At 45.4% G+C, this 24,662-nt stretch overlaps 1 protein-coding gene across 1 annotated transcript in view; it reads left to right on the top strand.

The window, feature by feature from the left end:
• Positions 1-24,343, top strand: part of PASD1 (PAS domain containing repressor 1) — an 80,486-nt gene extending 56,143 nt beyond the window's left edge. The window contains exons 14-21 of the mRNA XM_027845075.1: positions 2,657-2,780; positions 5,630-5,778; positions 8,226-8,321; positions 9,925-10,083; positions 15,376-15,573; positions 15,991-16,187; positions 21,692-21,845; positions 24,118-24,343. Coding sequence (XP_027700876.1) covers positions 2,657-2,780; positions 5,630-5,778; positions 8,226-8,321; positions 9,925-10,083; positions 15,376-15,573; positions 15,991-16,187; positions 21,692-21,845; positions 24,118-24,240 — 1,200 coding nt within the window. The 3' untranslated portion in view covers positions 24,241-24,343. The remainder of the gene's footprint in view (positions 1-2,656; positions 2,781-5,629; positions 5,779-8,225; positions 8,322-9,924; positions 10,084-15,375; positions 15,574-15,990; positions 16,188-21,691; positions 21,846-24,117) is intronic.
• The last annotated feature ends 319 nt before the right edge of the window (positions 24,344-24,662 follow it).

Here is a 24,662-nt window from a genome sequence, read left to right as displayed (position 1 = left end):
TAACTGTGTTCATTTTGTTTCTCTCTTGTATTTACTTATCCGTGAACATGTTGTTGATCCCTAGTAGTATGGAAGCTCCCTGAGGGCAGGCACTGTCTCACTTGTGTAGCTGTGTCCCTAGCGCTCAGAACAGTGCCTAGTACACTGCAGGTGCTTAATAAATGCTTGTTGGTTGGGATATACTGGCCTCTGTTGGTGCTGCAGAATCTTTTGCTGCACATCTTTGGCCCGGCCTGGACAAAGTGAGTGTTTTTTCCTTCTGTCTCTTTTATGTCTTCACATCCCCAGCATCCCTTTGCTTAAAGCATGCTTACCCAACTCAGCGTCCTTGGGTGGATAATATCACTATGCTGCAGAGTCCACAGTGACTTCTAAGAGGTAGCATCCAAAGAGAATTTCCTCCAATGAGGAAGGCTTTCTCAGCTTCAAGCATTATGGGAAGGGGGTCCATGCACAGACACTCCCAATTGTTTCAGAATAGAAGCTTAAGTAGTTTAATACTTCATTAAGCCAGAATATGTGCAAGCATTTCTCTTTAAGGCTTTCTTTCTCATAAATTAATTTCTTTTACTTGCTGCTTTGGCCCATGTGGGCTCATGAAATTTCTTGAGATGTATAGTAAAAATCAGTAGAAGCTAGGTCCTTTATTTCAAATGTAAAGTACTACAGGATGGAATTTGTTGGCCAATATTCTCCTTTTGAGAAAATACAGAATCTTTACCTATCTCTCCAGCCCCTCAGGGCACGTCTGGTCTGGCTCCATGGTGACTGGGGCCAGATGCCTTGGGGCTCCTAGTAAGGACAGTTATTTTCTCCTAATTTATTTATTTTTGTTTTTCTCAATTACATATGAGCAAAACATTTTTAACATTTTTAAAAAATTTTGAATTCCAAATTATTTCCCTCCCTCCTCTCCTCCATACTTGAGAAGGCAAACAATTTGATATAGACTAACATGTACAGTCATGAAAACCACATTGCAAAACATGTTGCAAAACAGAACATAAACTAAAAAAAAAAAACAAAGCAACCCAAGGATAATAAAGTAAAAAAAGTCTGCTTCACTCTGCATTCAGGCTCTGGCAGGTCTTTCTCAGGAGGTGGATAGCATTTTTTATCATAAGTTCTTTGGAACTGAAAGACTGATATTTTTAATGACAGTTCAACAAACATTTATTAAGAATCTTCTATGTGGGGGAAGTATACATTCATTACCTTTGGAAGTAGAATATTTGAATAAGACAAGGTGCCAGGCCTCAGGGAGCTTATACAGAATCTCTTGAGGAGGGGGGCTTGGTGACAGTTCTACACATTTGCATAGGACTCTTTCCGCCTCTTGAGGTCCATAGACCTTCCATTTAATCTGGGGCCCCACGGAGGCCTCCTTGCCTCAGGCCACGCCCATCCAAATGCCTTTAGGATGAGAAAACTCAACCCTAATTTTAGACATTCTGTGCAAACTTCATTTTTTCCCTGTTCCAGATGACTTTTACAAAGTCAGGGTGAGCTAAAACAGAGGTGTCAAACAGGCATCCACAACCCAGTGAGGCCTGAACTCGATTACAATGTAATTGGGAAATATTTAAGAAAATAAATAAAAATCCAGTAAACCACAGATAACTTTACATTTTAAAACCAAGTCAATATGTGCCTGGCCTTCGGGGATCTTTCTGTAGGGATTAGTGGCTCCCTTCTTAGTTGAGTTTGATCTATTAAGAGAGAAATGTTGAAAGAGCCTGTGATTGTCTCCCTGGCTACAATTTCCCTTAGTTAGAGCTCTTTCACCTCATTTGCATCGTAGACCCCTTGGACAGTTTGGAAGAGCCTATGTCCCTCTCCTCGGGAACATGTTTTTGGATATATAAAATATAGATGATTGCAAAGGAAACCAGTTATGTTGCCATACTGTTATCAAGGTATTATAAACAAATAAAAAACCAACTGCTTTACAGCCTCCAGGTTAAGAATTCCTGGACTAGATAAATCTGGAAAAGCCTTGCACTATGATTCTGCATTACATATGCATTTATTCAATTTAACAAACATTTCTAAAGCACCTACTCTGTGAAGAATACCATGCTAGTAGGTCTAAAACCACCAAGTGCTAACTCCCACCTTCTTACTCTGGCCAGGGAACATGAGCATATGTGAGCGATCCTAGTAAAGAGAGCCCTTTGGTGGACTTCCTTCTCATCCTCTCCCCTAAACCTGTGGGGTTTGGGATGTAGCTACCAGTATAAGGAGAACTCACTGCCATTCTTTGCTGCTGCTGGCTTATCCCACTCAGATCCCATTGCAAAGAATTTGCTTTGTTTGGCCTTTAGACTTTAACCAATTTGTTTATTGTGATGTTGTCAAAGGCTCTGTGTTGCCATCCTTGTTTGAGCTTATTTTGAGAATGCATAGCTTACAATAATGCCCATGATCTCTGCCCTTTGTCCCATTCAATCATTTTTAGGTGCCACATGAGAATGAGTGGTTCCACGTAGGCACTAAATTGTTAACAGCAATTTCCAAGATTGGGTAAATGTAATATGTGTGAAAGAGCCCCACTTTGGGTAGACTGGTCTGTTGAGTTTGGGGGTTATTTTTTTTTCTTTAAAGTGAAATGTTTTATGTTGTTTTCTTTTTCTCCTAAACAAACAAAAAAAAATAGAGTTCTAATAGTTTCACGGATATCTCCCAGTGTGGAAACAGCCTGGACGTGGGTAGAGAGAGAGCATCTGGGTCATCCCATGGCTCCTGCAGGCCATCCGTCACGGTCCTATCCAGTTCAACCTGTACGTATACTGCAGGGTTGGCTCTTACGATGTTGCCCAAGAAATCAAGATTTACAAAGTAGGAGCCGTCACAAGGAAAATGCTCCTGTAAATGCTCCTCTATTTGACCATCAAAGCTCTTATGAATTTCCCTAATCTTTGGATTTTGAGAGTTGTTGCGGGAGAGCCAGAGCCACACCAAAAATTGTTTTATCAGTGGTTAAAATGTTAGCACATGTAATATTTTATCAGCTGCCCCTTTCACTTGCATCTGATAAGGATTTATAGTATTTCTCACACTCCTCTGGAGGAATAGTGTGAGTTTCTTCGTTTTTCTCAATTGTACACATTGACATAGTCCAGTTGTAGGTTTTGTTATTAATTGTTGATGGCATGTTGCTTTATTTCTTTCTTTGTTTTTTATTTGTTTTTCAAGAAATGGCATTTGAGGAGCATTGGAGACCCTGGGGGGGTTAGTCATCCACTTCAGAAATAGTAGAAATGTGGGGGAAAATCATTGTGCCCAATTCCAGTGGGGCATCACAAGGTTATCCTGGGCAGGTGTAACTTCCTGGGCACTGATGCCTTTGAGCAAGTTGGTTCTGTTTTTTTCTTCTGGGGTTTTATAACCAGTGAACTCTCAGAATTTACTAGTCTTAAATATAGTTGGGTAGGAGAAGGAGTGCGTGACCTCTTTTAGGGAGAAGGAGTGAGAAGAGAAATGGTAATCACATGTGCTTCTGCTCTTGGGACTGCTCCATCTCTAGTGGCTACGTGTGTCAGAGGAGGGCAGCCAGGCTCAGCTGCTGTCAGAATCTTGGGACGGTGAGGCTAAACGTGGCTACCAGGGGACCTTGACTCTGCTGTCATGGAGCCCTAGTGAGTAGGCACCAGCAAGTGACAGCAGTAGAAGAGAGAGGTGGACTGGTTCCCAATGGGACAAGACTAATATGGAGATTCTTTTGTTACATGGAGCTTTGATAGATGTCAGTAAGAGAGCCAGGTAGGTTTGAGACTGGGGAAAAAGGAGAGGAAGATGTGAAGTTGGGCCTTCCACTGGGGGCTTCTTGGCAGTGGCGGGGAGGAGAGACCATAGCCCAAGTGCGAGGGATAGCCTAGATCAGGGGTAGGGAACCTGCAGCCTCAAGGCCACATGTGGCCCTCCAGGTCCTCAAATGCGGCCCTTTGACTGAATCCAAACTTCACACAACAAATCCCCTTAATAAAAGGATTTGTTCTATAAAACTGGGACTCAGTCAAAAGGCCACACCTGAGGACCTAGAAGGCCATAGGTTCTCTACCTCTGTCCTAGCAAAGGGACCACATTCCTGAACTGCTTCACAAGTTTGCAAAGTGCTTTCCAGAATACATCTGGCTTTTACAGGTCCTTTCAACTTTAAATCCTATGACCTCTTGGGATAGGGAGGGCAAATTTATATCCCCTTTTTGTGGATGTCAAAACTGAGTTTTGGAGAGATGAAAATCACTCAACTAGTACATATCAGAGTCAAGACTTGAACCCAGGGCTTCTGACTCCAGCACTATCGTGGTTGGTTTTCATTATATCTTGCCATTGCAGGGCACAAAGAATGGGGGTGGGGCATGCAGGATGTCCTTGAAGATAACATAATAGGATAGTTGAGGTAAAAAGGGGTGGGTGGGCTGCAACATTCACAGTGCTGTTATGTTTAAAGGTGGAAAAAGGACCAGGAGCTATACATTGCACAAACCCAAATGAATGTAGGAGTAGAAGCACTCTGGCGGGAGGCAGAGAGAGAGAGACTCAGCTCCTCGAAGTGACCTCTTGAACTGTGGAGCTTTCTAAAAGTGGTGGTGGGCCTCCATAATAACATACCCTGAATGGGATATTCTGAAGGCAGCTGAGTTAGAAATGGACCAAGTTCCAGGTAAAAGGGTTGGCAAGTCTGCTGAGGTTTTCAGTTCAGGTTAAATTGTTAAGGGCTGAGATTTCCCTTTGTCCGTGATTTAAAGTGCCGAGAATGGTGTTAGCAGAATAGTGTGGACAGTTAGGTTTCAGAGGACTAATGGAAAGTGAAATATTGCCCTTACATGTCTGTAGGACCTTTGAGTTCACATGTATTAGATCATCTGAACCTCACAACTTTGTGAGGGGGGCAGGGCCCGCATTTTACAGATGAGGAAACTGAGGCCCAGAAAAGTCAACTGGTTTCCCCAAGGTCCCATAGCAACTTAGCAGCAGAACTAGGACTGGACCCTAGGTCTTTAGACTCTAAGCCCAAGGTGCTCTTCTGCTGTGGCCTACTTCCCTGAACCACTTGGCAGAGTCCTTTTTCTTTAAAATTATAGGTAACACAGTGCAACTTTGCCATCTGGAGGTGGGTTGTAAGTGGATTTAGTGTTCTCTTTTTGAGGATCATATGATATCTTTCTTGCCAGGAGCAGAAATTCTCAAAACAACCCTTTTCTCTGCCGCATGCCCCCAGCTCAGTGATCCGGCCACTGTAGAGTTGTAGGAAGGAAGAGAGAGTTGATCTTTTTTACAAAATTGGGGAACAGAAAGTAGCTGGTGAGGAGTCTAGAGATGTTTGTGTTCCAGGTCTGAGCAGACAGGTGCAAGGCCCCACTCGTGCCTCTGTGGATGGAATCCAATCCACTCCATGGCTGCCTTTTTTAGAAATGAGTTCTTAGCAAATGTTTGCATGCTGTGCAGAGGGAGTCCAGGTGCTTAGAGGCGTCATCAGCCCATCAGCCTATCTCTCCCATCTTCTAAGGAAAAGAAAATAGGATGGGACTTAGTCATGAGATTAAAAAAAAAAAATCGCCCTGTTCTCCTTTCTACTACTGAGCTTCTGATTTTGTTTGTTGCCTGTTGAATCTCTCCCTCTCAGCCAAATTGTCACTGCAGCCCAAAAAAGCCAGCAAGACACCAGTGAGGTGGGCTCTGCCCATGGAGCAACCAGCTAAGACATTTGATGAGGCATTCTCTGGGGAGGTAGCCACCACCAGCAGCAGCAGCAGCAGCAGCAAAAGCAACGAGGTACCTCCCTCCAGGCTACTTGGGGTAGGGGGGAGCCTCCATTCCCCTGCCACAGTAGTGGAACAGTCTCTGTATTATGGGAGAACAAACTCGTCTTGTTGGACCTGAAATCCTCTAGCAAATCACCCCTACTAACAACCTTTGGGGGCATTGGCATCACCCCTGCTCAAGTCATTTACTTGTTCATTCCTTGATTCAACAGAAATGTATTCAGGTCCCTTCTCTGTGATTAATTACCTGTGCTAGGTGCTGGGGAGGGGGAGGAGGCAGGGGAATACAGAGTCCTTGCTTGTCTGAAATAACTTGGATACCTAATAAAATGTGCTAAGTATGTAAGAGCTTGTATAGTCTGGAGGTCAGAAGAGGGAGAGGACCCTTCTGACTGGGTGGAGGAGTGCAGGGCAGACCAGTGAAGGCTTCATGGGGCCAGTGGCACCAGAGCAGGGCCTAGGAGGCTGGGGAGACTTTCCATTGGATATTTGGATGTCATCTTTATTTCTGTTCACTTGGTTTCTGAAACCAAGCAGGAGGTAGAAGAGAAGGACCTTTGAAACCAGAACATTTAAGGATACCTCTTGCTCCCAGGGAAGTGAGGGAACAATCTTTGCTTAGGCCAGTGTTTGGTTTTGTTTTGTTTTTTAAATCCTTCTCTTCCTTATTTTTTTTTTCTTTCTCACTTTTTTATTAATTTATTTTGAATTATCAGCAATCACTTCCATGAGCTTTTGAGTTTTCAATTTTTCTCCCCCTCCCTCCCCACCTCACTCCCTAAGATGACACACAATCTGATACAGGCTCTACATATACATTCCTATTAAACATATTTTCACATTAGTGATGTTGTAAGGAAGAATTAGAACCAATAGGAGGAACCACCAGAAAGAGGAAACAAAATTCAACAGAAGAAAAAAAAATAGCAAATAGTATGCTTCGATCTGCATTCAAACTCCATAGTTCTTTCTCTGGATGTGGATAGCATTTTCCATCAACAGGCCTTTGGAGATGTCTTAGATCCTTGCATTGCTGAGAAGGGCTAAGTGTATCAAAGTTAGTCATCGCCCAATGTCGCTGTTACTGTGTACAACGTTCTCCTGGTTCTGCTCACTTCACTCAGCATCAGTCCATACAAGTCTTTCCAGATTTTGCTGAAGTCTGCTTGGCTCATCATTTCTTATAGCACAATAGTATTCCATTACATTCATATACCACAACTTGTTTAGCCATTCCCCAATTGATGGGCATCCCCTCAATTTCCAATTCTTTGCCACCACAGAAAGAACTGCTATTAATATTTTTGTACATGTGGGTCCTTTTCCCATTTGCATGATCTCTTTGAGATGTAGCCCTCGAAGTGCTATTGCTGGGTCAGAGGGTATGCACATTTTTATAGTCCTTTGGGCATAGTTCCACATCACTCTCCAAAATGGTTGGATCATTTCACAAGTCCACCAGCAATGCATTAGTGTTCTAATTTTTCCACATCTTCTCCGACATTGATCATTTTCCTGTTTTGTCATGTTGTAGGCCAGTGTTTTCCATCAGTCTTAGAGGTTCATTCTGCCCATCCTTGGGGAGAAAGTGGGAAAGAGAAATGGGGAATTGGGGTAGATATGGAAGAAGGTTGGTGGCAAGATAGGGAAGCTTGGCAGGTATTCCCAGAGCACCTTCATTATTGAAGTTCAAAGATTGTGAATTTCCACAATATTAGATACATACCCAATGAAGCAGAAATGCCTTAATGCAGAGCTTAGCAAGAGTTTAATACAGAGCTCTGCACCCTGCACTCCAGTGTCAAGGCAGGTTCTTAAAGGGATTCGATTCAGCAAGCATTAATTAAGCACCTATTATGCACAAGGGTCCATGCTAGGTACTAGATGAGGAAACGGGCCTAGAGAAGGGAAAAAAGTAGCAAAGGTCCATGGTCCAAGAGGAAACAAATAGATCTGGGCCGAACACCAGGTCGTCTGACTCTATCTCCAGTCTTCCTTCATTGTACCACCCTGCCTCCCTGTATCCGCCAGGCTCAGATTCAGAATTCCATGAGGCTTTACTAGATCACATACTGTCTTCTTTTGTTCTCTTGCTGTTTTCCATCTGTATTACTAATCTCCCCAAACAAAATTGACCACCACCACCACCAACAATAATATCACCACTACAACTACCACCACTAATAACAGTGTCATTCCCCCCCCCCCACCGGGATTGTGCTGTGGCTTCTACTTCCTTCTTTCCTTTGGTGTGCTCAGTACCTAACTGAGTATACTGTATGAGCTCAGGCAGGCCATGTTGATTTGCCCTGTTGACTTGATATCAGAAAGCTATTTCTTCACATATCAGACCCCCTCCCCTCATTGTGAATGCTCTGAAATGGCTACCCCAATGGTAAAGGCAAGCAGTATGAGGCTTCTCATTCATTCCTGTCTCTGCTTTCTGTCCCTCCCCAGGGCCTGGAGTTTCTCCAAACCTTCACTGAGCATCTCGCCGCACACCATGTGGCCTCAAGGAGAATACCCATGGTATCTTCTGAACCAGAAGCTATGGTATTTTTCTTTCAACCTTATTTTCCTTCCAGATGAAGAGACAAATTATAACATGAAATAGCATGAGACAGAGTGAAATAACATACTTGGAGAAGGAGCTTTTTTCCATTTTTTTTTCTTTTTGCCCCTTAGTCTTTTACGTTTTTCCACTTCAGGTGAACAGGCTTAATGACATTAGTTGTTTCTAGTCTCCTCACCCCATTTTAATTCTTCTTACCCAAACTGTTTTTAAACAGTCTCCTTCCTTAAATTGTGACGTGAGTTGACTGTATTGTCCCAGTTAGGAATTGGGGAAGGGGATGGAGTAAGGGGGTGTTGTTGACAGCCTGTATTAAGTAACTTGCCCAAGGTCACACCAAATAAGCCAGTGAACCAAGAGGAGAAGATAGGGAGGAAGAGAAGGAAAAGAAGGCTTTGAACAACCATGCTGCATCAGAATATCTAGTGGCGCTGAGCTTAGGCCATAGGGTTAGCATGGTATCTGCTTTGTAGGCTTCGGGCCTAGAGTCAGAGTGAGGACGAACTCTGTTCTTGGAATCTGGAGATCTGAGTTTAAAGCCTGGATCTGACATTACCGGCTCTGTGACCTTAGGCAAATTACCTTAATTCTCCCTTAATTCTCTCTGGATGTGGGGCCTTAAAAGCCAGATAATCATACTTGCCCTACCTGGTATTTCATAAACCTTTCAGTGCTTTAGAAATGTTTTCTGCAGCTTCTCTCCTACCCTCTTGGAGGTGGGGGGAGTGGTGTGATGTACAGTTTGGAAGAATGCGTAGAATAAAGAGCCATGTTCCAATAGATTTCTGCTGGATTAGCAGGCCCGACTCAGGGTTGAGCCGTGGCCTCCTCCGCTTCTGAAGGCGGCTGCTGAGAGTGGGCAATCAGAGAGAATAGAATTCTTGCCCCTTCACATGGCAAGCAGAGACTTCCCCCCAATCCCAAGCCATCAAAATGCCACTTTCATGATGATTCATCTAAATGCTCAGCAAAGAGGCAATTTTCCAAGATGAACATTAGATTGTTCCGAGTAAAAAGGAATGGTATTAACTTAAACACTGTAATTTATATTACTAACAAGAGAGCCAGATTAGATTCTGAATTTGCCTCAATGGTGTTTGTGACCCCATCTGAGAGCAAAACTTTGTGGGTTTCTTTCCTGCCTCTTTGGATGCTGTGTTGCATAATGGAAAGAGCTCTGGCCTGGCAAGGCAGGAGACTTTCCATTTCAATGCTGGCTCTGCTGTCAGCGCGCAAGTGCCTTCTCCTCTGAGCCTCAATTTCCTCCTCTGTAAAATGGAGAAGTTGGATGAAATCTATCAGATGACATGTGGGGTCCTTCTCAGCTTAACATTTAGAGTTCATAGAGCTGAAAGGCCCCTTAGAAGTCATCTGGTCCAGCATACTCATTTTACCAGAGTTGAGGAAACAGAGACCTGGAGGGATAGGGATTGGCCTAGTGTCACAGTCAGGATTTGAACCTCTTGTCCTCTGCCTCTCCACGGGCGCTCTTGCACCATATTATACTTATGACCCCCATTTCCCTGGCCTGCATCTGGAAAGAATTGGGCCCAGCTTTTTCCAACCAGTGGCTTCTCTTTGCAGCCTATATTGCCCTCCCCAGAGGAGCTTGGGGCTATGCAGCAGCTCAACGAAGAACTGGAAGGACAAACTCGGGTGTTACAGGCTGACATAGAAACCCAGAGGCAGGAACTCCACGCAGTCAAGAAATGTCTGCAGACTGTGGAAGATCCTGACTTCCAGGTGCGTCAACAAGGGACACTCGGCTCCTTTGCGGCAAAGATAAAGCCTGGCCTGCACCCTGAAGAGAGCACATCTCTTTCCTTGTCACTGCCTGTGTGTATAGTTCCATTTTCCTTAAGTAATTCACAGTGTGTTCTGTGCATTCTCATTTTTAGCCCCAGGTCAAAGATTTGGGAAATAAGCCCTTTCTCTGCTTTAGCTCCCACTTGGCATTCTTCTTTGGAGGAGCAGGAGGATTGTCTGTATATGGGAGAAAAAAAGTCCGAGCCCCCACCTGGCCTTTTCTTTGCCACGTGGAAGCTCCCTACTTAATGGTGTAGCTGATTCTGAGAGGTTTGTTGACAAATTGGAAGCAGCACTTAGAGTGGGCTTCTAAAATGAAGCGTGAGGCCTTGAAAAGGAAGCATTTTTGCTGGGGGATTTGTTAGACTGCAAACCTGTCTCTGTTGCTTTTTCAGTCAGGACTGGCCAAAACAAATCATAGGAATGGTTGCACGTATGGTAGAGTCCTGTTTAGTGCTGGAGGAGATAAAGAGTTTAGGAAAGACCCAATCCCTGCCCTCATGGAGCTTGCAGTCTAGTGGAGGGATATGAGAGAGAGAGAGACAGAGACAGAGAGAGAGAGAGAGAGCTTTTACGTATGATAAATACATTAGAAATACAGATCCAGTGCTTTGGAAGGTCCGAGAGAGCAAATCAACAGGACTGAGGAGGGCATGAGGAAAAATTCCATATGGGAGGGGAGGGGGCAACTGGATTAGACTTGAAAGAATGGGTCCCCTAAGGACCCAGTGAGTGCCAAGATCAAAGGTACGGAGGCAGGGAGTTTAGGGTCTATTTGCAGCAGAAAGTCTGGTTTGCCTCCCTGTGGTCCAGGTACACAGGTCACATCTCAGAAAGCTCTTCCTAGCTTGGACTCTCCTGAACTAAGTCATTTTCAAACTGTTTGACTTTTAAGGGTCCCCTGGAGGCATAGTTCCCTTTCCAATTCAATCAATGAACTCATTTACCACTCATAAAGGCAGCTGCTGGGCATGGCTGGGCATCTTTTAGTTAGTTTAACACCTCATTATCTTCTTTTACTTTCTTTGATTGCATTCTGGGCTTTCTGATCAGGGAGGGGTCAGGAAGTGACCAAAGACACATTCCTTTCTAGCGGTAACAGGCTTTGGAGAAATTAGGAGGAAAGATACCATGTTGATTTTTCAGAAATGCTGCATTTTGAGGGAGGTCAATCACCACATGTGGTGGCAAATTGACACACAGTTCAAGGTAATGCAGGCCAGCTGCCCTGTAGAGAATAGTCCAGCATAATGCACAAATGCACTGCGGGATTATCCGTGTTGATCAAAATGAGCCCATTCTCTCAAATCTGGTGAGCAGTGTGCTCTTGAGCCTCTTCGGCTGAGCTGCTGGGGGGTGGGTTTGTTTTCTCCTTTGGCCCTCAAGTCCCAATATGGGCCAGGGTTGGGTATACCAGACTGCTAGGCAAGGGAGCATCCAGGAATCCAGGTCAGGGTTCATAAGGTCATAGGATCCTAGACCGAGAGCCAGAAGGGACCTGAGAGCTCATTGAACCCAATTCCCTCATGCTATAGTGGCAGCCCAGAGAAGAGAAGTAACTTGCTCAGGGGCACACAGCCAGAAAGTGTTGGAGGTAGGATTGGAACCCAAGTTTGCCCGACTCCCGAGGCCAGACCTGTCTCCCCTTCGCCACATTCCTCCTATGCAAATGCAAAGAATAGTAGCTGTGGCAAACAGGGAGCCAGGTCAAGACCGGGAGGCATCTAGTAAAGCTCTGAGATCACTGGAGAGTAGGTCTAGACTGTGAGGTCCCACTTGCCCCTAAAAGTCTCTCCTATTGTCCTGGAAGTGCCTGAAATTCCCACCATTAGGGTCAGTGCCTCAGGTTTCAGTGTCTCTTCCCTGAAGTCTTGGCTAAAGATGTACATATATGTGTCCTAGGATGGAAACATTCACAAACTATGCTGGATTATTTTCTCAAACAAGTTAGCTGTCGCTTAGTAAGGAATGGGAGATAAGGACAGCTAAATAAGTAAGGAAAAAGGCCAAGGCTGGGGAGGCCTGAGGAGGAGGCCTCAGTAGGGGAGCTTCAGGCTGACAGGAGGACACTAGGTGTGGGGGACCCTAAGAAAGGAGAGTGGGTGGGCCCTGAAGGCAATCTGTCCGCTGAAGATGGAACCTGAGTCTACTAGAAACCTTCTGGGGGAGAGAAAACCCAAGCAATTGAACTTTTCCCCCAAGTGATGGGTGATAAAGCAGCAGACATGAGCAGTGAGTGAGCAGCACCCAGCCACCAGACTGAGTTTGGAGCAGTCACGTTTCCTATTAGCTCAAAATCCTGAGTCATCTCAGAGTTCATGTGATAGAAGTTGTTGATAGGAATATTTTCGCCAGTAACAATCACCCTCACTCTTAGGTTCCCAGTGCCCTAAGGCTTACCAAGCACTTGCCTTCCCCCAATAGGGAGGCCAGCAAGCAAGCCACATGTGGCCCTTTCTTGTCTTTGGGTAACCTTTGTGTCTTGGCAACTTCACAATTGGTGTTTGGGGATTAACTCCAAAGGAATTGGTCTGACATTTGGAAACCACTTAAGATGAAGTAGGAAGAAGGGTGGAGGTGATGCTGGTCACCAGGAGTACAAGGAAGGTATGGAGGCCCACTTTTGTTGGGTGGATGTTGTTGGGTTTTTTTTTTTCCCATTAAGTCTTTGAAGCTTAAGTTTCAAAGAAATTAAATGTCTGGCATGCAACCTTAAGGTTTGCAAAGCTCTTTACGAATGATATTATCTCATTTGATTGTCACAACAACTCTGTGAGGTACAGTCTGTTATTATCCCCATTTTAGAGATGAGGAAGTTGAGGCTGAGAGGCTAAGTGACTAGCGGGGTCACACAGCTAAATAAGTATCTGAGAAAGGATTCAAACTCAGGTCTTCCTGACTCACTATGCCACCTAGCTGCCTGAGTTTTAGGACAGGCAAAGAGGCATGTCCTATCACTGATCATACCTTGCCAAACTTGAACCCCAGGTCATTCTTATCATCTGACTCCTTTGCTCCTATTCACATGTTAACTGAAAGGAGCTGGAGGAAGTCAGGAAACCTTGCCGATTGAATTGGCTGCAAATTTAGGGTATCTAATCTCTGTCTGGCCCTTGGGCAGCAAGGCAGTCCTTCTACTGCTCTCAAATTGTTTTTCTGGTCCCCGTGCCTCATCAAAGGTTCTCTCTCTTCCTGCCTCTCATGATGCCCCCTCCCCTTACCCCCTATTCTCAGTGAGCTTCGCCTCCCTTCTTCTTTACCTCACATCTCTTTGCCAGTGGCCTCCCACCCTATCTTCTTGCCAAAGCCATGCTCCCTTTCTATGTACCCTCCATCCTCACATCTTTTCCAGCAGATTGCCCCACCAGCATCCCCACTCTATCTAATAATCTCTAATCTCTCCCCATTTACTGGTTCCTTCCCGTTGCCTACAAGCACACTCGAATCTCCACTGCTCAAAAACCCTTCACTTGGTCCTCCCATTCCATCAAGTTATCATCCTAGATCTCTCTTTCTCTTCTCTGATAAGCTCCTCGAAAGAGTTGTTTATTCTCTGTGCCTCTCTTGTCCTCTCATCATCCTTCCCGTCACCCAGGCTCCAAACCTAGGTTTCATCCCCGACTCCTCACTTGTGCTCACCCTGTATATCCAATCTGTTTCAAGTCTTGTAGTTTCTACCTTCATAACATCTGTCAAATCCCTCTGTCCTCTGACACTGTCCCCACTCTGGTGCAATTCCTCATCATCTCACACCAGGACTACTGCAATAGCTTGCTGGTGGGTCTGCCTGCCTCAAGTCTCTCCCCACTCCAATCCAGCCTTCATTCAGCCACCAAAGTTATCTTCCTAAAGTGTAGGTCCAGTTATGGCACTCACCCTCCAGCACATAGACTCCAATTCTTATTACCTTCAGGATTAAATATCAAATCTTGGATTTGAAAGCTCTTCACAACCTGGTTCCTTCCTACCTTTCCAGTCTTCTTGCTCCATACGCCCTTCTACACACGACCCAGCTACACTGGCTTCCTTTCTGTTCCTTGCACATGACACTCCATTGCTCCACACGACTGCGTCTTTGTCCTGGTTGTTCTCCGTGCCTGGAATGTTTTCACTCCTCACTGCCACTTCTTGGCACATGTGATTTCCTTTAAGACTTAGTCATTCCTACCCCACCCCCACCTGTTAGTGTCTTCCCCTCTAGAGTTCTTTTATATTTCCTCTGTGTGTGTATATATATGTAAATTACACACATGTATAATATATACACACGTATAATTGGAATGTGAGCTCCTTGAGGACAGGGATTGTTTTTTACTTTTCTTTGAATCTCTATACAGTGCCTGACACATAGTCAGTGCCTAATAAATACTCGCTGATTTCTTGATGTTACACTGATGCAAAGTGTAACCAGTTTTCCTGTTTCTTGTGTTTGTTTGTTTGTTTGTTTGTTTGTTTTTGGCAAGGCAATTGGGGTTAAGTGACTTGCCCAAGGTCACACAGCTAGTGAGTGTTATGTGTTTGGGACTGGATTTGAACTCAGGTCCTCCTGACTCCAGGGCCAGTGCTCTATCCACTGCCTCCTCTTCTCCAGCAGATCACCTGTTTCATCCCCCCCCCCCCCCCCCCCCCCCGTCTTCTCCCGCAGTTCGCCTCTTTGATAGCCTCTTTCATCACCTTTTTCCACCTATAGTCTAAAAGCACGTCTTCTCTCCTAGTTCTTTCCCTTCTGCCTTGAAATTACCCAAGTATCTCCCATCATTAAAAATTATCCAATGAAATATATATAAAGCACTTAGCATAGTGCCTGGCACATAGTAGGCACTTAATAAATGTCTATCCTAATTCATGCACCCCACCCCACTCCCCACCATTAAAATCTTCACTAAGTCCTACCATAGCCTCAATAAACTCCATTGGCTCCCATTGCCTCTAGGATAAGGTGTAAACTCCTGTTTTTATCCTATAAAAGCCAAACGGCTTTTAGAGACCTTCACAACCTGAGCTCACCTTCTCTTTCTCTTCAGGCTCATTCTACATTCATCACTCACCTTTCCTCCACTCTCTAGTCTAGCCAAATTGGCCTTTTCTGTTTCTCAGCCATTGAATTTCATTTCCCATGTCCATGTTCATTTTGATAACCAGTGTTGGTTGGTTACAGGTGACATCGAGGTTAGTGCTATTTGGAAGTGCAACCTTAGGCTTTTACCCAACTTTCTCCTCCCCACCCAGATGCTGTTAGACCCACCTGCACCATTGAACTTCAAGCCTCCCAAGCCCCTGAAATCAAAAAAGGCATCCCAGTGGCGAACCAGAGTACCTAAGACAGCAACAAAATCCCAGTCTCGTATCTTAGAGCCCAAACCTTACAGAAGCTCAACTATACCTTCAGTCCAGTTCCTTGGGGAGCCTTGCATTTCTCCCAACGAGGTAAAGTAAAGCCACTCACATAGCTTGGGAGCTGGGGGAGCCCAGTTTTCCAAGAATTCTGTGAACCTTGTTTTTGTGGGGACCTGGTCTCAGGGCCTATGATTCTACCTTTGGTCTACTCGTAGTTCCCAGCTTGAATTTAGGGAGCCCATAGATTACACACTCACCTTCGTATGCATTTGGCTGTTGGACAGGGAGCCAGACCAGCCTACCCAGGTGGGTAGGGGTCCACGAAGTCTCTGAGCTGGCACCAACACCCATAGGTAGAAAGGTGGGAGGGACATTTCGTTATGAAGCCATGATAACATGTCAGCTCTCTGACTTGATTTTGCTTTCTGTTTCATCAATAATTAGAAATCTCTTTTGTCTCTGAAGCAGCAGCAGCAGCAGCAACAGCAGCAGCAGCAGCAGCAGCAGCAGCAGCAGCAGCAGCAGCGTGTAATAAATGAAAATGAGATACAGGAAATATGTCTGCCAGAGAACACTAGAATCTCCATGCCTCTCTATGATGACCCCATGTTGTTTTCTGAGACATACTCCATCACAGTTTCGGCTGAACTGCCCATTGATTTCATTCAACAGCCAATTGAGTACGAACAAGATATCACTCTTGGGTAAGACATTCGTGGGCTGGTGGCAACGTTGTTGGATGGGAAGCCAGGGGGTTACTTCTCTGTCTCTTCCCTTTCCTTCAGTTCTTCTGGGATACTCTGTCCTCTCTGCCCCCTCTTGCTTCTTGTCTTTCCTTTCTGACCTTTTCTTCTCAGTCTCCTTTGCCTCTACTGTCCTCTCATCCAGTCATCCAGATCACCCCCCCCAACCGTGCCCTGTACAAGACCCCCTACTCTTTTCTGGCTACACTCTCCTTCTTGGCAACCTCATCAGATCCCATGGATTTCATTCTCATCTCTATACAGATGACTCCCAGTCCTGTATATCCAGCCCCTAGTCTCATCTCTGATCATCAGGTGATGGCATCCACATTCTCTCTTTGAGATTTCATACTCAACATGTCTAAAATACAACTTATTCTTTTTCTCCCAAGTGCTCCTCTCTGCCAGCCTTCCCTATTTCTGTCTAGGGCACCACTGTTCTTCCAACCACCAGCTTTGTGACATCAGTATTAACCTCAGTATCTCGCCCCACATAGCCAGGGAGCTGACCGAATTTTGCCATTTCTACATCTGCACCGCCCCTCTCAGCCAGCCCCTTCTCTCTACTCACACAGCCCTCATCAGCTGTCTCTTAGATTATTGGAATGACCTCCTAATTGCTCTCCCTGCCTCAAGTCTCTCCCCACTCCAGTCCTTCCTACATACTGCTGCCAAAGTGATTTTCCTGAAGTATAGATCTGACCATGTAACTCAGTATATTGCCTCTAGAATCAAAGATAAATTCCTCTGCTTAGCTGGTGAAGCCCTTCAGAACTTTGCCCCCACCTCTCTTTCCAGCCACACTGCACATTCCTCCTCCTGTTGAACTTGACAGCCTAGTCAAACTGGCCTCCTCTCTGTTCCTCACTCACTGTACTGCATCTCCCACCTCCATGCCTTTGCATTCATTGGCTGTCCCCATGCCTGGAATGTGCTTCCTGTTTACCTCACGGAATCATTCGTCCTCTAAGACTCAGCTCAAGCATCACCTTCTACTTGAAGTCTTTCCTGCTCTCTGCCCTCCCTATTGTATTTAACTATTTTGTATTTATTTTCTTTTAATTTATTTTGTATATTCTTAGGCAACTATTGCTCATGCTGCCTTCCTTATTACAAGTAGGAACTGGTTTATTTGTATCCCCAGATAGTAGCACAGTACCTGGCACATAATAGGCACTTAGTAAATACTTGTTAATTGATTTTTTGGATTGTTCTGAGCCTCAGTTCTTTTACCTTTCTGATGAGCGCTGGGACTAAATAATTTTTCGAAGTCCTTTTTAGCTCTGAGAATTGCTAGTTCTATGATGTTCAATTGTTTTGACTGAGTCCAAGTTTTACAGAACAAATCCTTTTCTTAAGGGGATTTGTTCTGTGAAGTTTGGATTCGGTCAAAGGGCCACACTTGAGGACCTAGAGGGCCACAGGTGGCCTCGAGGCCGCAGGTTCCCCACCCCTGGTTTAGAACATTTGTTTTTATTTATTATTATCTCATTCAAAGCAGTGGCTTCCTCATCCATTGTTGTATAGCTCAGTGGGGCATAAAATAAGGTAGAAAAAAGGTAGCAGGGTGGTATCTGACCACCCTAAAAAGAGGATGGCCTTGGATTGAAGCACACTATTTGCTATTTTTTTTCTTCTGTTGTGTTTTGTTTCCTCTTTCTGGTGGTTCCTCTTATTGGTTCTAAGTCTTACTTACAACATCACTAATGTGAAAATATGTTTAATAGGAACGTATATGCATAGCCTATATCAGATTGTATACCATCTTGGGCAGGGTGGTGAGGAGGAAGGGGGAGAAAAATTTAAAACTCAAAAGCTTATGGAGGGGCAGCTAGGTGGCACAGTGGATAGAGCACTGGTCCTGAAGTCAGGAGGATCTGAGTTCAAATCCAGCCTCAGACCAAATACTTGACATTTACTAGCTGTGTGACCCTGGGCAAGTCACTTAACCCCATCTGCCTAAAAATTAAAAAAAAAAGCTTATGAAAGTGATTGTTGATAATTCAAAATAAAGTAATAAAAAAAAGAGGATGGCCTTGTCTTACCCTAAGGCACTGATCATGAAACTTTGCTATGCCCTCCAGGCCAATGGTCCATGGAGACCCTCTTTCGAGCTTGCCCCATATATAGTGGGGAAGCTGAGTGAAATCCTTTCTCACTTTATCCCAGCAGGGGTAAAGAGCTTTTCTTGAAGGAAACCTTCACTCATATTAGTGATCACTGATGCACAAAACGACTTCAGCTCAGCCCAAATTCATGTTGATTTGGATTACACTGGATGTCAGCTTTGAGATTCACAGTTAGTGTATTTCTGGCAGTCCTAAAAGATGTTTGCTTTGAGTTTGGAAACTTTTAGAAGAGAAAGAGCTACAATTTGGTTATTATTTGATCACGCTTTTAAAAAAAAATCTTATTTTTTATATGATTTGGCTGCCTGAAAGTAATTGGTTTCTTTCCTTATATTGCTGCCCATTCAGGAAATCAAATGGTGTGACTTATTTCCACCCTCTTAGGCTTTGTCTCTGAAGGCCAAGTGGGATCACTGATATGTGACATTCACAAGGCTGAGCTGGAGAGGCATCCTCCAAGTATGAGCTAGGTCCAGCTGCCCCTTCTCCCCTCTGATTGGCACAGCCAGCCCCCAGGAATGGGCAGTCCCCCCAGAATAGCACCAGCGGGCTTCCAGCAGACCAAGTACATCTTAGTCGTGGCCTTTTTCTGGTGGTTGGATCAAAGCATAAGGCCCATTTTGTTCTGATCTTTTGGAAAATATTGAGGGTTGCCTCCCTGTAAGAAATGGGAAGAAGTGAAGATGAGTATGGCGAATTAGTAACTAGACAAAAATAGGCTGTCCTTTTAAGATGTAGACTTAATCAAGTCAATGAAGTTTTTAAAACATCTAGGACTTGTCGGAGATCCAGTTGATGTCCCCAAATAAGGACAGAGTTGGGCCCTTCATATAGCAACCAAACTGCTCTGCTGGGGCTCATAGCAGCCCAGGCTGAAGGTACAGAGTATGTGGACCAAAGTCTTCTGTTTCTCCAGCCAAATGCAGTTCATTCCCAAACTTGGATGCACTTCTGGTGACCAGGACAGATCAAGTGATGGTTTCTACCCACCCCTGCTGATTAGCCAGGAGGAGTGGGTTTAAACCACTAGCAGAATGGCCATCTCTGCTTAAAGAGACCCAGCCAAGCTAATGAATGGAGTCCTAGAGAGTGACACAATGAATGTGGCCAGATTCTCTGCCCCCTACCAGGAAGTAGAGGTCCAGTGGGCCTTTGGAGTATTGGTCCATTAGTTTGAATAAGAGTCTACCACCTTCTTTCACCATGTCGAAGTTAGGCGTTAGAGATGCAGCAGTGTCAACTCCTTGCCCTGCTTTCTGGAGCTCAATTCCAGAAGCCCTTTAGACTTTTTCCTCAGCCTGTCTTAAAATCCAAGGATAATGACACCTGGTACGGTCTACTGAAAAGAACGTGGGTGGAAGTCAAAGTCAGGAGCGCCCAGAGTTTGGGCTCCCAGCTCTTCCCCTAAGTTACTAGATAACTTCTGCTCCTTCCCTTGGAGGATAGCTAATTAGCACTCACATCCATATGGTGCTTGCGAGCTTGCTAAAGGGGTTTTTTTCCTTTACTTTCTGGCTCTCCCTATCTTGCCCAGGCTGGAAGTATAGCTGCCTGGGCCACATCTCCCTCCTGATTGGCAAGAGAGCTTTGACCTGCTGTTTTTGCCCTGGGCTGGTTTGTCCCTCCTGGTGGGGAGTAGCCTGGTGGCCTCTGTTCCAGAGGCTCACACTGATACCAAACTTAGCCCTACTGGACCTCAGAACTCCTGACTTCAGGCAGTCCACCAGCCCCAGCCTCCCCAGTCCAGTTACAAGCCCAGGCCACCATGGCCCACATGAAGAGCTTTCCTCCAAAGGGCCATGCGAGATAAGTGCAAGTATCAATACCCCCATTTTACAAATGGAAACTGAGACTTTAAAAGGCAGAACAACTTGTGTGAATTCATATAGTAAGTGCTAGAGTAGGAACCTGAACCCAGGCCTTCAACCTCTAAGTCCAGTGTTCTTTCCATTCGTTCCCATGATCATTTCCCCCTCATTAGGAAATAATAAGCCCTGCCCACGTTACCTTAGTGCTAGGTATGAGCATATATTGTGTTCCTATAGCTTCGGCCCATTTATTGGCGGATGCCTTGTATTCTCCCAGTGACATGCAAGTAAGCTCCTTGAGGGCAGGAACTGTTTTCATTTATGTCTCTGAATCCCCAGCACCTCCTGTTGTGCATAATTGAACTCGTTGAATGAATGATCGAATTTCCTATGAAAGCACTTTGAAACAAGTTTGGTTAAGGCCATTTAAATATACTGTGATTCTCCAGTCCGTGGTGTAGAGCAGGCCTGCAGAGTATATGGCCCACAGGCTGTATGTTGTGCAGGCCTGGGGTAGAGGCTTGCCCAGGTGATTTAAACATTCATGGGCAAGGCTTATGTGCATTTAGGAGAATGGAAGAGTCTGTTTTGAAGCCGAGACTCTAAGGCTTTGTGTAGAGAATTCAGAAATTTTCAAAAAGAAACAAAGACAAAAAAGCCTGGGACACTGTGGTGTGGAAGAAAGAACACTGGACTCAGTGAGGAGTTTCAACTTTATCACTCTACTGTAGTCACATAGGGAGTTAAGTTACTGACCCTCCCAGGCCTCAGTTTCCTTATCTAATCTGTGAAAAGAAAGGGTTGGCTCAGATGATCTCAAAGTTCCCCTGTAGTTCCGAGTGCTTGATTCTCCATTTTCTCCTAACCAACCTGTATGGGGTAGGTAGAGTAGCTAGTAGTATGCCTCTTTTGCAGAGAAAGGAACCAGCATCCTTGGGAGTGAGAGTAAGTACCCCAGAGTACACTGGGAGCTCACGGGGGAGGCAAGCCTGACATCATAGTCTATGTGAATTTCTCCCACTGCCTCAGGGAAGAGACTCTGCTACTTGTCAGTGGGCGCATTTGTTCCGTCTCCTCCTTTCCCAAGAACCTAATCATCACCATGACCTCCAGCTTGGAGATTAGTGATATCTTGTGTCCCAGGACAGCTTGATCTTGTAGACTCACTTAAACATGACTGGCAAGCCTTCATTGAGTAGAGAAATTTACATGTGCCTCAAGCATGTATTGGCAATAGTCTGAGAATGCTGATAAAATATATTTTTAATAGCATTCAATGGTGATGGTCTGAGACCGTTGATAAAACCTTTTTAATAGCGTTTAATGGTGATGGTCTGAGGTTGTTGATAAAACATATTTTTAATAGCATTTATGGTTGATGGTCTGAGGTTGTTGATAAAACCTATTTTTAATAGCATCTGTTGGCAGGGATCTGAGATGGTTTGCGGAAACATTTTTAATAACAGCACGGGGTTTAATTTCCGAGTTAATACCTGCATATCACTTACACTCCTTTCCGCTCCTACAGGTTTCTCCAAGATGATCGGCGTCTGCCTTCTCCTTCAGCATTTACTCCAACCATGTTCATTCCAACCACTGACTTAGCCATCCTCGACACACAGCAGCTACCTGTCCATCCGTGGGAGCCACCCCAGGTCCCCCAGAGTGAGGTCTGCCTTCAGGTAATATCCTCAGAAGGAGCGAACTGGCCTTCTGCTTTTCAACCCACTCCTCTCTGATCAGCAGTGGGGTCTGGGCAGGAGAGGCTAGGGTGAAGAAGGGACACCCCTCCCCCCAGTGGCTAAGTGGGCGTGGCTCTAGGATTCAGTGCAGCTGTAAACCTGGTGTCCCCAAGGTAGCTTTGTGTTCCCATAGAGGTAGGCCCTCCCTGCTTTAAAGACACCTACTCAGATTTCATAATCTGGACCTTATTTTTTTTAAAGGCCAATAATTCACAGTGGCAAATGCCCCTTGAGTGGGAATCTAAACATCTATGACTTTACCAAAGGATTCATCCCAGGGCTTATTTAACTAATGAGCCGCCACTATTACATTTCAGATAAGATACAGTTCTCCAACCTTTGCAGAAACATCCCAGTACAAAAGGAACCGGCCTTGTGTTTTTGGAGCATTGTAGCTTTAGAATAGGCCTCTGAGGTCAATAAGTCCAGCCCATACCTGCACAGAAATCTGCCCCCCACACATCTCTGAGAAGTGGTCCACTGGTCTCTAGTAATGGGGAACTCATGACTTACCAAGCCAGTTCATCTCCCCTTTGGACACACATGGCCAGGAAATTTTCCCTTATATTGAGCCGGGATTTATCCTCTCGGCATCTTCTATCCAATATCTCCAGTTCTGTTCTCTGGGGCCAAGCAGACTGAACCTAAGCGTTCCTGTTCCATGGGGCAGATCTTCTCCCAGTTCAGCATCCTCAGTTCCCCCAACCAGTCCTCCAAATGTGGCCTCCCATTTCCTCCTGATTTTCTTTCCTCCATTCCTCAAGCTTGATGGTTTGATCTTGCCTTGGAAATCAGGCTGACTGTGGCAAGTGAGCCTCTCTGGTCTCAGGGGCAGCTCTCGGTGATTCTGGGGGAGATAGAACTATTTGCCAAAAGAGCATTTGCTTTGGCTGAGTGGGTTATCCCCGAGGAGCCACCATGAGGGGTTGGTGGCTTCAGCCTGAGATCTCCACCCCCCCAAAAAAAGACCCCGCTGAAGAAATACTCTGTCATGGGTACAACAGATTCTCACCAAACATTTATACACTTCCAGCCTGACTAATTGAAGTCTCCTCTTAGGAATAGTGTTTCTTGCTGTCCCTGGACATGCCAACCCTGTCAGACCTCTCCAGACAAGACTGACGGGCCAGGGTGGGGGTGGGGGCAGGGTGGAAAAGGCCAGTCTGCCTTAATGATGTCTGAATTAGAGCATGCTAAAGCATGACAGCTCTCCCACTAACACCAACTTGGTTAGCAAAGGGCAGTACAGAAAGGGCTGAACCAGGTCGGGTCCTGCAGATCAGTTTTAATGACGAGAGAAACCAGGGATTCTTCATCTAGCATTCTTGTTTGCTGTCAGGTATAGTGCCACAGGATTGTTTGAAAGCTGATTGTTCTCCTAATAGTCTACCTGCCAGCTTACTTAGACTGTTCATTTGCTTACCAAATTCCCCTGTCCTTGATAGCAAACTAGGAAATTTCATTGTGTCCCTGTGGACTTTCAGCTTCCCGGTCAACATGGTCGTAAGTCACCATCATCGCTTGCCAGTGCCTACTGTGTGCTCAGCCCTGCTCTCACGTAACTTACAGCCTCATTAGTGAGGCAGGATGAACACATGGCAAAGAATACAACAGAGCATCCTAGCTGGGTTACCCTAGGCAAGTCTCTTAATCATGCTAAGCCTCAGTTTCCTCATCTTTAAAAGGGGGATAACAGTAGCTAAAGGGCCTCCCTCAATAGTGAATTTGCTATGGTTTTTGCTAACACCTCTTCATCTAATGGTTAGATGGTTTCCAAAGCATTTTCATCAGAAGAACCCCGTGATGTAGGTTGCACAGGTGTTATTGTACCCATTTGACAGAGGAGGCTCAGGGAGTAAAGGGACTTGCCCAGGATCTCACAGGTAGGAAGTGACAGGGCCAGAATGCAACTCTAAGGGATGCTACGTGCTGCATGAGCTTGGAGAAGGAAGTGAGCAGGTGAAGGGCTGTGGGAACGGGGTGGGGGGAGGGGGAGGTGGACCTTTAAGCCCCAAAGAATGAGAAGAGGAGTAAAGCATGTGACAGCAGAATCTGCCTCTTCTCCCCCGATGATCTCCAGGCCGAGCTTATCTAAAATGGGCCCCAGTACCTCAAGGGTCCCCATCCAAGATGGTGCTTCTTCAGGTATCAGCCAAGGGACCAAAGGCACTGGGCCAAAGACTCCCATCCTACCGCATTTTTCTTTCCACAGATTCATACTCCTGAGACAGTCCAGGAAAGTCAGACCCCAGGGACACCCCAACTATTGCAGTCACCCTCTGTGGGCTATTTCCGGCATCCCCAGCAGCCCGACACAGAGTTGTCCGACATGTAGGCTCCGTGACGGACAGGGCTGTAGCGATAAGAAGAATGCTAGCTAGAGCCCATGGCAAAGCAAGTTGCAAGGGGGAGTGGAAGCTCCTGGAGTAGAAGAACCAACCCAGAAGGAGGGGGACTCTGGGATGGGAAGGGATGGGGGTATGGGTGGGGGTGGGGGCGGGGGGTTGAAAGACAGGCACAGGTAAAAGTGCCAGGGGTGCTCTGGGGGATGCAGTGCCAGGACCTGCTTTCTTTTCCTGGTGTAACATTTCCTTAGTATTTAAAGCTAGAGAGTACATTTCTTTAAGTAATGCTGTAAAAAAAAAGCGTGTACTCAGTGGTATGACCTAAAACTTGAAACTGTGAGTAGCTACCATCCATCTCTCCCAATACACACACACACACACACACACACACACACACACACACACACACACA

Source organism: Vombatus ursinus, unplaced genomic scaffold (genome assembly GCF_900497805.2).
Source record: "Vombatus ursinus unplaced genomic scaffold, bare-nosed wombat genome assembly UNPS02014951.1, whole genome shotgun sequence".
Taxonomy (NCBI): domain Eukaryota; kingdom Metazoa; phylum Chordata; class Mammalia; order Diprotodontia; family Vombatidae; genus Vombatus; species Vombatus ursinus.
The sequence above is the reverse complement of the archived record's forward strand: the minus strand, read 5'-3'. Positions and strand labels throughout refer to the sequence as shown.